The sequence below is a fragment of the Anarhichas minor genome, unplaced genomic scaffold, assembly GCF_050575085.1.
Source record: "Anarhichas minor isolate MPS153535 unplaced genomic scaffold, ASM5057508v1 ptg000004l, whole genome shotgun sequence".
NCBI lineage: Eukaryota > Metazoa > Chordata > Actinopteri > Perciformes > Anarhichadidae > Anarhichas > Anarhichas minor.
Window position 1 is genome coordinate 3,094,509 of NW_027466450.1, and position 14,933 is coordinate 3,109,441.

Here is a 14,933-nt window from a genome sequence, read left to right on the forward strand (position 1 = left end):
AGAAATGATTCAGATGTACTGCTAAAAAAACAGACAGGTATCGCGCCAGACACTCGTGGGAATATGCGTATGTAAACACGAGCTGGCATGCAGCACATCGGAGTGGCCCATACTGTCCGCGCATGTATCAATTAATCATAGCCGGGTGGTTTCAGTCGAGGCGTTGCTTCTCGTGTCTCGGATAATAGAAAGGGGTAAACACAAGAGTAGACTAATCTGACCGCGCTCTGTATTCCACAGAGGAACTGGGGAAATAGCAAACCTGCTGCAGCTATGAATCAATTATAAGAGTACACAAAAATGCACTCTCTTTCCAGATGTGGGAGGGGGGGGGGGGGGGGGGGTTGAGGTGAAGGTCTGTGGAGGGGAAAGAGAAAACAAAATCTTTCCATCTGTTGATAATGGTGTTTTCTGTCTCGACACACACCCCCGACGCTGCACAGTTGGCACCTCTGCCGTGTCCACATGTTGAGAATTAGAAACAAACATTTATATTCGCCCTGACATAAATTGGAGGGAACATAAAATGAGGCAAGGGGGGGGGTCGCTGTTTCTTTTACATTTCAATTAACCTGGGGAGCGTCAAAGGGCTTGATTATGGGGCTCCTGGATCAGCCTGATGTGGGTGAGCGTATATTTATGCCCATGATTAACCTCCATTACAAGACTGACCTCAGTTCATATGGAAGCTCCTCTCCTGCTTCTAATAGAGTCCGTCACATACTGCAGCAGATTCACAACAGTGGACACACACACGCGCGCACATAATTTGCAGCTCGGCAGGGTCAAAGCAAAGGCCATTGTGTATTGCGTTATATTAAAGATCGGTTAAAGTTAATGACCTCCTTTATTCTCTTGACCTATCAAGTAAACTACAACATTAGCACTCGGAGCTCAGGCATGGTTTGGCCTTTTATGCTTGCCGTCCAGGCCATGCCGGTCTTAACAGGATGTGATAAAATGTGGATAATCTCACGCCCACTTGAGGGGATGATGGTGTAGGTTTATTAAAAGAAATGAGCCCACGGTCAGAGTGAGTTAATCTAATTCTACCAGGATGCCACTGCTTTAAAGAGCGGTATGGCTATAAGGCAAATGCTTTGAAAATGGAAAGAGCGAGCCATATTATCTTTTACGGCAGGAGCAGCACAGTCGATGAAGCAGAATTGGTGACTAACACAGGCAGCGATGGTGCTGCTGTAAACAGAAACGTTGTTTTCTCTACATAGCCATTGAGGCTGTGCTGCTGGTAGCATGCTTGCTAATAAATATTTGATCCAGGGTCAGTCACACTCACTCAATGTGTGACTCAATTCACATGGAAGCATTGTCTTCGTTTGGGAAATATGCTTCTTGTGAATTATTTCATGTACTGCGAGAAGAGAAACAACTGTGGGAACCCCACATCAACCTGCTGCATTAAAGCTGTGGAGCATGGCACCGTGGGTGTCAAATAAAATGACTTTTTCAATGTTGATGCCTTATTGACATTTTATTATGGCAAACATGCGTCAAGGTGTACCTCAGACAGTGTGTGGGTGTTTCTGTGTGGCTTTATATATATATATATATATGGGTGTGCAAGCACATGCTGCATATGTGTGCATGCAAGCATTGCGCAAAGGCATTACAGAAACTATGGTTGGTTTAATAAGAACAGTGAGAATACAGAACAATGGGAAATAGGTTGCACTCTATCTCTGACTCACACTTGTTCACAGGTCTGATTTAACTCCAAAAGCATGTTGTTGCAAGTTACATATTTTCTATCATTCTGGCTTCTATTATTTAGCCAGGTTTATTGGATATTCACCTCCCATTGCTTGCAGGCAACATGCAGGGCTCATATGTCTCTCCCTTTACCGGTTTCATTATTTTCGCCTCTCTATGTATGTTTCCGCTCTCTCCTTCTCCCGTATCATTAACGTGAACCGTGTATATTTATAACCCAATAACGTTTTTATGACCACCGTCATTATAGAACATTGGGGTCGTGCTGACAGGCTAACAAATACAAGAGGATGAAGCCAAAGTATACACAGAGCATACAGCAACCATGGGAATCATAGGCCAGACATGCAAACTGTACAGCACACAATCGCCCACATTAAATACAATAAAACGATTTCACAATAACAAAGGTAATATGCCAGACGTATATCTGCATATATATCTCAAAACATCGATAAAGCAAAACAAGACAAACAGATAGGGAGGGAATTGTGTTTTTTCTCTCTCTGTGAATTGGGCGAGTTGACCCTTTAAACTGTGGTACTGGACCCAAAACTAAATAACAACCTAATGGAGCTGCTGCTGCTGGCTTCTCACACTGAATATACTTTTTTTTTAAAAGTAAGTCGGAGAACTTGGCATTATTATTGATCCAGATCTCAATTCTAACAGCCATACAAGTCAATAACAAAGTCAGTCTATTATGACCCGAAAAATATAGCCAGAATTCGAGGTTACGTGTCTGAACAGGATCTAGAAAAACTAATTCACGCCTTCATCTCAAGTAGGTTAGACTGCTGTAATGGTCTTTTCAGCTCGTTCAGAGTGCCGCTGCTGGTGTTCTCAGAAAGACTAAGAAAAACACATTACAGCAATGCTCAGGTCTCTGCACTGGCTACCAGTCAGTTATAGAATATACTTTAAGTTACTGTGGATAAATCATTTAATGGCTTACGTCTTCACTGTGAACCCTCCAGGCCGCTGGGAGAGTAACGTAACACATGGAACGGCTTTCATTAGGATACAAATTAAAAGCTGTTCTGCTACAGTTACACTCAAAATAAAGACGTAATCAGATTACTGATACGTTTAGTAAAAATGGGGATTATTAGCAGGATTGCAATTTTGAGATTTATTTGAAAATAAAGGATGATAAACTGCCATGCACATGCACACACATTACAACGTTTCACAACACATCTCAGGTTTGTTTCCAGTGAGATATTATTGAGTTTACAGTCACTTTGCTGTTGTAAAAACCACTGTTTGCTGCTCTAGAAACAATATTTGGCTATATATTAAATATAAACAAATTCTATAAAATAAATAAATGAGAAACGAATACATTATTTAGTAATCGTTAAGAATGTCGATAAAAAAACGAACCGATGAGTATCGATAAGAGTAGAATGAATAAAATACAGTGCAAGATATCACAAAACAGGATGGTTCGCACACTCTCCCCATTCACATTTCTGGTCAGGATTAACCGGAACAGTTGCACGTAGGTTAATTTAATTTAGTTCATATTGGTACTTCTGCTGTTCTAAGTTAAAATCCGGCAAAACCAATGTGCCAAATGATTAAAGTGCCTGTATGATGACAGCATTTTTACAGCCGGATAGACATTACTTGCAATGTTCTGTGATTGTGTTCCCCTTTCCTGCTTTACAGACCAAATCATTTCCAAATTTCCACATTTTTATTTTCTCTGGCCTTTATTTGCAAGATTTAAATTGGTGCTGTTTTTAAGAGTTTTTCCTTTTCCGATGCGAGGGTCCAAGGACAATATCACAAATTGTAATTTGTGATATTGGGCTATACAAGTAAAATTGAATTCATTATTAATAAATTAAAATCTTTTTTTTTGTATTTTCCTATTTTATACTCTTCTCTATTCTTACAATTGGTGTCTTTTTTAAATTGGCTACGTAAAAAGGAGTTTTATGCACTGCTATCTCTCTTACCTGTGTCTTTCTTTAAAACGTCTTTATGTAAAGCACCTTCAGCTGCCTCTGAGTATGAAATGAACTATATAAATAAACCTGCCTTGCCTCACCTGATGTTGCCCATGCATGTCCTCAGGAATTTTTAATTTAGGTACTTTGCAGGGAATGGTGGACACACTGAGCGCTTGGAGTGCTCCACAGTGACGGTGATAAAATCAAATCTAGTGCATCTCCCTCCTCATATCTGCCTCATTTTTACTGAAGCCCCCCACAGGGGGTAAAATGCTGGCCCAATCAATCACGTGAGCAGCCAATGAAGAGGCCGCAGCTCTGGGATCACACTTCAGTCTCATCCAATAGTGAACACCATGCTGATGTCGAGGTGGTGCATCTTCCTGTTTGCTAGATAGCAAATAACATGCTTATCTAACACTGCTATCGCCCGCACATCAAACAAGAGCAATGACCAGCCACACAAATAAACACCACACAAGATACTCATCAAATGCTAACACCACTTCTGTGTGGACTAACACACACACACACACACACACACACACACACACACACACACACACACACACACACACACATACACAATTTACTATATTACCTATTTTAAAACAAAAACAAACATTTTAGCAGCTCGGGCAAAATTGTTTTGTTATAGATATAAAAGCATACACATAACCACACACCCAACAAGGCAGAGTGACTAAGCAACCAGGGCTTTTAATCACAACACACACCATCCTAAGCAGCAACAAGCTGATGCGATGGGGGACCGCATTAGTTTTTATGTAAATGTAGACTATTATAACCTTATTTCTCATATTGTTGATTTCCATGTAATTATGACAAATTGGAGGTCAAGCAAAGCTCATTTGATTTGCTGCAGCATCACTGAGCACGGCAACAATTTTAAGCTTTGATTTGGATGCTGTGACGCTACTGGGCACAGAATAATAGGTAGCATCGAACGAACGTACGCACTGGAATACAACGGGCGGTTTGAGAGAAAGAAAAGGAAAGGGAAAGAAACAGAGAGCGAACCGGATTTGACCTTTTCATCAACCCTAATCAGAGTGGTTGACCTGGCACCCTCGAGTACACTCCCACCGAGAGAGGAGGAATGAATGCTTTTATTTGTCGTGCGCTTACATCGCAGCTGTGCGAGGCAAAGAGAGAGAGAGAGAGAGAGAGAGAGAGAGAGAGAGAGAGAGAGAGAGAGAGAGAGAGAGAGAGAGAGAGAGAGAGAGAGAGAGAGAGAGAGAGAGAGATATGGATAGAAACAGGGAGAGCAGAGAAAGAGTGCTGTAAATCTCCTGACCTTGGTCCTGGCTCTTTAGCTCTCTGTGTGAAGGGGTTTCGCCTATAGCCTTAAATATTTCAACACTGCTTGGTCGGCTGGGAAGTGCTGGGTTAGAAGAAGGGATACAGGCCAGGCCACAGCATTCAACCTCCCCCAGCAATTAACACAGCAGCAGGGCATCGCTGCATTTCTCAGTGGTGTGTCTGTGTGTGTGTGTGTGTGTGTGTCTGTGTGTGTGTATTTGTTACCATCCATTCCTTTTCTTCCAGCACCTGTGACTGCTACTCTATTGATTGTTCCAACATTAACAGTAGAGTTTGTAAAATAGCCCCTCCACACATACAAAAACACACCGTCATCTTTACGTCTTGTGCTTTTCTTGACGACTTACCAGTGACTGTGAGTTCAGTCGTCCTCCTCACCACAAAGCCACCAAACTGGACTTCACAGGTGTAATTCCCAATGTCATCTTCCTTTACCTCCTGGATAGACAGGATGTCCCTCTTCTGGATGATACTGGCACGCCACTGCTTTGTATGGCACTCCTGTACATTAGAAAAGGACAGGCAGGTCACATTTTAAGCTTCTACATACAGCTTACTTTTGATAAATCACTGGAGAAGTGGAACACAAAATGAGAGACAGACGGGAAGGTAGTGTGTGCTGCACATGGTCGGGATAAAATATTCTGGCCAAGGCTGACATTATGAAATTCAAGACCTTCCCTCTGCTTCATAATGAATCAGATCCATTCCAAGTGGTCTGAGCTGGACACAAAAGCTTCTGAGCATCACTGAGCGTTAGGTGGATGAAGTGGTGGGGTTGCATAAAAACTCTGTACAGTGAAACGACAAAGCTAAGCCATTATCCTCTTTATCTGATCAGGATTTATTGCAACTGAACTAAATATTCTCCATTCAATACTATGGTAGAGCCACAGAGGACAGAGAATGGTATTTACACGGGGTCTCTGCTGGCAAAATAAGTGTGTTTGTGCTGCGTCTGTGAGCATGCGTGATTATATGTGTGTGCAGGCACAATGAGTGTCTCCGCGACACCGCCCTCTCTGCAGCCCCTCGGTGCTCTGTCGGGGACGACGGTGGCTCGGCGGATTCTATTCCACCATTGCTCCCGGCAACCTTCGAATTCAATCACTGTGGCTCTGCAGTGGTCCAAATAACTCTGGGTTCCAGCACTCCCAGTCATTACCCAGGACCGTAATTGAATTCTGGGGAAACCTAGAGGTCGAGCCCGGCCTGCTAATCTACTGCGGATCTGCCTGTGATTAGTCTGGCTTGAGCCCTTCACCGGGATGCACTTTGTTGTCCGCAGGCCATGCCTGACCTGGAAAAAAAGCAAGGACCCAGGTGAGAGACGAGTGAAGGTGCGTGCTGAATAAAGATCACGGACGAGGAGGATTTGGAGGACATGCACTCAAATCCGCGGGGCATAGAGTGACATCGCACAATTTTCTCCTCATACAAGCTCTGTGTTCATCAAGAAAGCCGTCTCCGTGGCTGCCCTCTGCCCAGGCCTCGTTCTCTTTAGGACGGCTCTCTTGTGTATTTCATCGCGATCGTTTGCATGCATACATAATCTGCCTAAGTGATCTGGAATCACGTTTCCAACAAGGCTTTTAAACATAAACAGCCAAGAAATTAGATGAAAACAAACCAATGAACCGTTCAAGAATATTTCTCGGTTGTATGATCACAGAGACAGATGATTGCCGTATTACTTTTCCCTAGCAGGCAACAAATATTCAGTATTCAACAGTATTCAAGACACACACACACAGAAAAAGACATAAATGTTCCTTGAGGCAAGTATTGCAGCGACACGCAAACCACGCGGCAGTAGAGATCAGTACAACCACAAACTCGTCAGAGTGCTAAGCCCACCTTGAACCAGGTGATGTCCGGCTCTTTGCCAGCTTCAACATAGTCATCTATGTCAGGACAGAGGATATCTTTGCTCTTGCTGAGCTCAGCCTTCTCAGTTCGTCTCATGTTGGAGTTGAAGCACATGTTTGTGTCGTTCTCCGCCACCGTCAGAGACATGGACACCTTCATGCAGTACGTGGAGTTCCTGTGGGCAGAGAACAACAATACAAGGAGATTAACATTCACATTTACTTGTCCGATACATACTGTCATACTGTTACATCAACGATTTACAACAAGACGAGCATTCACACTGCCACACACACTCAAACAAGTAGAATTTTATGTTTCCTCCCTTGGATACCCTTTAAGTTATTTTGATCCTTCTCCACCCCTCCTCTGGTCCCACCCCCACCCCCCCTCCTCCCCTGTGTTTGTGGGGTTAGCAATAACAACGTGTTCAGCAGCTTTACCGAGTCAATGACTCACAATCACGACCACTATTGGATTTATGGGGGGAGTCAGCCGGGACGTGGGAATGCTAATCAGAGAAGAGGCAAACACTGAAAGTGCTTCATGACATGAAGGGGCAGAAAGCTGCTTGGTCATCACAAGGAGTTAGTCCCCGCTGCACGCCCCCCCCCCGCCTTCGTCTCCCAGCAACCATCAACACACTTCACCTCTGATGCAAAGGAGCTGGCAGAGGTGAAGGATGTCTCTCTCTCTCTCTCTTATCATGTTGTTATCATCATGATTATCATAATCATCATCATCATATCCCAATCGTTTTAATCCCATCACCACTCCCAAGAGGCTCCCTACCAAACTAACTACATGGCCAAAGGTATGACGACAACTTCGGTCACTTTACAGCTTACACTCTTTTTGGCAGCGCAGTCGTCAGGAAAACATGTTTCCGTTGTACGTTAAGGCAAACCATGGATGCGATGAATGGCAAGGTTTCTGTATTCGGTCGGAGCAAGTGAAGTATTATATAGAGCGGCCGTTGTTGAAAGTTATGTAGTATAATTGTATAATAATGCGTATAACACGTGAGAAGGTCCAGTGAGAGTAGGCGGGGAGGTCAAACAAACACAGGACCTTCACCCAGGAGACAGCTGACAGTGTGCTGTGTAAAACCGAAAGTAAACACTGACTTATGCTTGTTACATAATGTGTGCTTGCTATTATGCACAGGGTGGTTGTTATGTATTCATGCCTTACGTTGTTACGTTATTATTTTAACACAAACCATGATTTTTTAGTAGTTTTGTTCACCATTTGTTTCACATAGTTAACCACGTGGTATTGTGCCTTTCAGCAAGCGTGATACAAGGCTGAATGAGATGTATTCATGACATTTAATTATGTATTTATTGGTTCAGAAACATCAACATTCAACGCATCCTATGGTTTGCAGAAAAGTACAATGCAATACATTGTTTTTTTCGAGGTCAAACTTGGCGAATTTTGAGTGACTTCCTGAACAAAGCATGCTTGATACAGCCATGGATGTGTTTGGGAAGAGAAACAGGGGACAGCTACGGAGAAGGCCCCGTCACCCACAGGTCCAGTGCCTGGTCCTGCACGGAGGGGACATGAGGTTGACGTCAGAGTCATAGATGCTGCAAGATGGAGTGTGGCGGTGGACAAGGTGGGTGAGGCAGGTGGTTTAGCAGGGCTTTGTGAGAGAAAAAGAGTTTCAATTGAATCTGGAAGCCAGTGGAGGCGCTTCAGTGAGTGAGCAGGCGAGCAGCAGAGTTCTGGATGTACTGGAGTCTGTTAGGCACTTTGGACAACATGCTATGAAGAAATGAAGAATGCTGTTGCAGTAGTCGAGTCTGGAGATAATGGAAGCAATTATCAGAGTTTTTAGAGGGGCGGAAGTGTTCCCTTGGCTCTGTGCAAGGGGGCATTCTCACGTCGAAACAAGAAAGGCTCGTCTCCAAACCGCTGCCACAAAATTGGAAGCACACTGTAATCTGAAATAGCTGTAACGTAGGCAGAATGGTCCACACCACAAAAGGAACAGACCCAGACTAAAAGTCTGCATGCTTTAATGAGGCATCTCTGTCTGTGTTTCTATCCTCCAGCCTGGCTGTGATCTGACACGGTCCGGCACTCGGCGGGTCGAATGTGAAGCTGCGCGCACACTAGCCATATGAGCTTTCATTTCATTTCATTACATTACATTTACGGCTCGCCAGATGCTCCCATTCACTGTAAATGACAGGGTTTCATATGATCTACTCAGGTTATGGAAGCAATAAGGGAGTCACCTCTCTCGTATAAACACCTCTGACCCCCTGGGACCATAAAACACAAATGCACGCACGCACGCACGCACGCACGCACACACACACACACACACACACACACACACACACACACACACACACACACACACACACACACACACACACACACACACACACACACACACACACTTTAAAGACAAATGTGGCTATGTGCACAGAGTAGAGATAGCGATGAGAGGAACAGAAGGAGAATAGCTACTTGGAAAGAGAAAAAAAACAAGATACTGTATACTTCTACAACATAAGATGACTAAAAGGGCATCTGGAAAATGCTGTAAGAAGCAAAAGTAAGATGCAAGATATTGCAACAGAGCAATGCCCTCTTGGTGCTGATATCTAACATTATCGACTCAATGCCTCCCAACTGGAGGGAATAGAGTGGGAAGACGCGGTGCTGTAGGCTTACAGAGTACACTTGGATAATACATTTGTCCACAGAACAAATTCGACCATGCAAACGCACATGCACCAACACACGTGTGGACGCATGCGCGCGCAAATTAACACACCTACAAAGTCGACCCGCGGCGCTTGTTGATATAACGGGAGGACGATCAGAGATGACCTCTCACAGTCGTGCACCTGAGCCATTAAAGTCCCCGGGGAGCCAAAGGGAGACATTTTTACATGTTAAATATTCACAGCAGGCACCCTGTGGCATTATGGGAAGGTGTCAGGGGTGGCGCCTGATTGATGGACAGCCGGGGGTCGATGCACAGTCCTGCGGTGTCTTTCACGTCTGTCACATTCTATTTGAGTGTAGCTGCTTTGGATATTAGTCTGTGGCTCACGTTAGCTGTAATTCTCCAGATATTATTTCGCCCCATGTTGTGTAACGTAATCATGGGAAGGAAATACACATGGTTGCACCTTCTCCAGAACACGGACTCCTTACTAGAACCATTATAAAGTAATTTATCAGGTGAAATGTAGTGGGACTGAGGCTGCGTGAGAGGCAGAGGGAGGAAGACATATTGATGATATGAATCGATGTTACAGGCCCTAAGTGAGATGCCATGCAGGGGAAAGAGAGAAGGAGCAAAGGGGTGAAAGGGAGGGGGAGCACATAGAGATTGCTATGTAAATTAAGTCACCTTCACATGAAAACTGCCGATTAGACTTACATTTCCAGACAGAGAAGGACAAAGATAACTACATACATGCACACAGTCATGCAGCACCCAAAGAGTGCGCCTCCATATCTCTGTCTGAGTAAAACATCTGGAGGGCTTCAGTAAAAAAGTTAAACTTAACACAGGGGCCTTTACGTACATGTATAGACAGTACACAACACGCCTAGAGCTACTGGAGACTATCCTGCCATATATACAGTGCAGTCAGACGGTATTAGGGCAGTGACACATCTCTTGTTGTGTTGGCTTTTGTAGTCAAGCGCACTAGATTAGAAAGGAAACACAGCTATGGCTCTAAAGTGCTGACTATCCGCTATAATTTGAGGAGGTTTACATCAAGATCACATTAAATTGTGAAACAATAAAATCAATGTTGCGTAGTGTGCGGTCATTGTTGCTTCTACGTAGCTTATTGCCATCGCTGCCACCAAATTGTCTGGAAGGCATCCTCCATGCTTCTCATACGGACAACAGGAATCACAAGCTTCTCAACCTGACCAATCACATTCGTGATTCCACAAGTGTTGACATGCGATTCATGAGTTTGAAGAGGGCGTGGCTAAAGAGTAGGGGGCGGGGAAAAACATCACTAATGAAAAAGGAACTCTGCTGAGTGCAATGCCGCCTCCAACAAGAGTCTACGACAAACGGTTCATGAGTATGAACCATAGACTATATATAAGATGTGGACGTTGTCAACGGGACGTCACCCATTGGTTTCTGGAATGCCGTTTTGAAGGCGATTTCGCTGTCACCATCTTGAATTACGGTCGTCGCCATGTTGGGTGTTTTTTGCAACCAATGAACGGAAGTTACCATTTTTGGAATGCGGAGGAGTGACGTAGAGACGGCGTATACGGCTCTGGTAGTGGCAGCAACCTGCCAATCAGAGTAAGCCCGCCCTAAAGCACACTCGATTTTGTTGAGGGAACCGTGCTAGTTGCATGTTAGCTATGCTAACTTCCGGGGTCGGCCTACAAAAATAAGCTGCTGGTGGGAGCCCAAAATGCACGACAGAGCTGCAGCAAGTGGTTTCTGTTAGACTTGTTGTTTTAATTTACTCTTGAGTCTTGGTGATATAGAACGTAGCATTGCATGTAATGACATACATTGGTATGTCATTACAACATTGGTTTGTTATATTGTAATCTAATTGCAATAAATTATTCATCTATAAAAAATGCACAACATAGAAGGTCATTGAAGCCACTGAATTAGGTCTCAGGGCTAATTTACATTGAAATATCATGAGGAATATGACACACACTCTGCATGCTCATTCTGACATGCTGTACAGTTCCAGTGGCATGTAATGTGCTTTTAATTGCATGTATTAACGATGAGATTTTTAAAACAGAGTAACCCATTAAGGTTTAGAAATATACACAAGAGCTGCCAGTTTATTGGGTGCATAATGCATTTTAGGAAAATCGAATAATAAATCAATCAGTCCTGCAATAAAGCAGGGTGAATAAAGCCCACATTTACAAAGCCTACCGTACATTTCCAAATTTTGACGATATGTCAGAGAGGCGTTGCTTCATTAAGTCATATGGTTGTGAAATATTTGTCCATCTCGAAGAATGTCAATGAGGGTTATATTGTTAGGTGTCATATCAAGGTCTACTTGTTCATTGTATGAACTCCAAAGAAAAGACGAAGGCATATTTTTCCTCTCTTTGCCTGAAGGGAGTTTTAGGGTAGAGTGTTTAGGTCATATATGCTAAATTGTGTGATTCAAAAGCGTACTCCCTAACATGTGTTAAAATTGATTTCAGCTCACAGGCAAATCTCTCGCAGTGTTCTGATTAGAGTATCTAAGAAGTTTGAAATCCCCCCCCGCCCAGCTCAACACGAGCAACAGAAACACCAGAGCTGGGGGCACTTTTTACAACTGTAGTGCTCTACAGAGTGGAAGTGTGCTCTGAATATAAATCGACATTTGAACAGGAACCAAGCCTTGTTCGAAGAAATTGTCAATAATCAAAGACAATATTAATTTACAGTGAAACAACACTGTTTGTGCCCGATTAGTCCTACAGAGTGCAGTAATGAATTGCAGTATAAGCTGGGGTATCATTGCACACAAACACACTCCCCCGGTCACACTCGATGTATCATCAAGCCTCTCTGGGTCTTTAAGAGGTCTTTAACTGAGTTTATTAAAAATTCTCTGAAATGAGGAGCTGCAATGAGCCGTTTATTGAGGGATGTTCTCCACTGTAAAGGTTAATAAGTTACTGCCACATAATTATGCATCATGTATTAGGAAGAGTCTCTCTGTAATGGCCCACTAAAGAGTGAGTATGTGTGGGTGTTTTTGTTTGCATCTCTTTGTCTGTATATCTCTCCTCGCCACTTCACATTCGCTTATACTGTAGCGCACTATACGATAAATATGTGGAATCACTCAATTACGATCATCATGTAGATAATGTCACGCACTTTCAAGAACATTCTTGAAACGGGTCGTTTATTTTTTGCAGAAATATAATTCTCTTTCCCCGTTAAAAGGAATAGTTCAACATTTTGGGAAATATGCTTCTTTGCATTCTTTTTGATAGTTAAATGAAGACACCAAGACCACATGTCTTGTCTGTTTGGGTCATTTCTTACTTTTCTGTCTGTGTACGGATTAAACCGTTTTACAAAGTGCCAATTGGTAGGTCTTAGTTTTGCTGTTAGGCTTGTTTTTTTTTTCCGATTTTTGGACAAAGCCCAGCTAGCTGATTCCATCTGCTTCCAGTTTCTATGCTAAACAATGCTAATCACCTTCAGGTTCTAGCTCAATACTTAATGCACGGACATGTGAGTGGTATTAACCTTTTCATCTAACTCTCGGCAAGACAGCAAATAAGCATTTTCCCAAAATGCCGAACTATGTCTTAAAAGGAAAAACTACAGCAAAACAAAAGCAGATAACTTGCTCAACTGAACATTTAAATGTATAATTAATATATAGAATAATCCCCAGCGCTATCCCTTTTCCCTCCATCCTACCGTAACACGCAGGAGTAGAGGCCCATGTCCTGGAAGTCGGCAGGTCTGAACCAGATGGCATCCTCCTCCTTGCTCATACGCACGCCGTCGAAAGAGATGGGCTCCTCGAAGTCGCTGTGGCCGAGGCCAGAGCTGCGGTACCACATGAGGCTGAGGCCCACACTCTGCGCCTGGCTGTAGTTGGCCCGGATGTAACCATAGAACAGAGCGCACTTCAGCCGCACCGGCTCACCCTGCAGCACCCGGTACTTCAGGTAGTCCACTGACCAATCTGTGCAGCCGTCCACTACGGAGAAACAGAGAGAGCGAGGGAGGTATACATCAACACATTACCAGGGTGTGATTTAAATAATGATTAAGAGATAATAAAATATGTATGAGCGCATACACAATTGGTGGCAGTGTGACATAGAAATATAATGTTTACAGCAAAAACAATATTGAGATATTATTCATCTTCCTGTTACTTTACAAGAACATATGAGTGGGATGAGGATTATCAGGTCATAAACCACCCACAATAATCCTCTTATTTATTTATTATAAAGCACTCACTTTAATGGCTTTATTAGGGATGACACACACAAAGCTCTATAACAGTATGCAAGTATGCATTTTTCATGGTGTGTATCGCACGGAATTCAACATGTTCTGCTTTTGGAGGATGGCAATTCCTCCTCTCCTCAATCCCCCCCTAATATTTTGATGCTGCTCTCACATTCAGGACATGCGCGCCACCTTGGCCTCTGCAGAGACCGCTCAGACACTATCCTGCAATAGGCCAGCACGCAACCAGTGTCAAATTTGGGAATGACCTGTCATGCTCCTCCAAGTGCTGAGGATGCACCACAGCGCCAATGTCAAAGAGTGCAAGGCTGGATCGTTAGCTGGGAATGCGCCTCGAGCTCTTGAAGCAAGGCGTGTTCCTTTTCTAACAGTTCTATGTAGAGATATTTTCCCTTTGGCTCTTTGTCTCCACAGTTTTTTGACCTGAGCTAATAATCCATTCTCTAAAGACACTCTGCCCTGACTGGACTGGAGAGTTTGACCTATATGTCCACATACAGTAGGTTAGTGTGCATACGGCAGTGAAACTAGAGTAGCTCATTTTACAGATAAAATCAAGTGCAATACATACAGAAACTTTACTTCGCGGCCTAATTTGCAGTATGAAAAAAGCGCAGAAGCGAAAAAAAGTGAGGCAGTGGGCACAGCAGCTGAAAGAACATTTGACACAAATCAAAGACACTGGCACAGCCATTGACTAGGCACCCTGATCTGTTGTAGTTCTAGCCAGCAGATCTCTCTCAATTCCCAAGCTACCACAAGTTAACCTATGGCCAGCGATCACTCTGACTAATTAGCTACCATTTGTTTATACAGAAAGCGTATATTACCGGGTGCATGTGTAACCAGAGAGACTAAGAGAGAGAGAAGTGGTGATGGTGTGGTGTGATAAAGTAATAAGAACCCTGCTGCGTGCCAGTCTGTGAGTGATAGAGAGCCTCACAGGGACAGCTATGCTTGTAATTAATACTCTTAATTACCAGGGAAGTAATGTGTGTCTGTGTGTATGTGTGTGTGTGCGTGTGTGTGCGTGTTTGCAT

General features: G+C 43.5%; 1 protein-coding gene across 1 annotated transcript in view; it reads right to left on the reverse strand.

Annotated features, from left to right (window-relative positions):
* il1rapl1a (interleukin 1 receptor accessory protein-like 1a) overlaps positions 1–14,933 on the reverse strand; it is a 126,869-nt gene that overhangs the window by 71,165 nt on the left and 40,771 nt on the right. The window contains exons 2-4 of the mRNA XM_076102986.1: positions 13,327–13,612; positions 6,894–7,080; positions 5,384–5,537 (exon numbers count right to left, since the gene is read on the reverse strand). Of these exons, the coding sequence (XP_075959101.1) occupies positions 5,384–5,537; positions 6,894–7,080; positions 13,327–13,612 (627 nt within the window). The remainder of the gene's footprint in view (positions 1–5,383; positions 5,538–6,893; positions 7,081–13,326; positions 13,613–14,933) is intronic.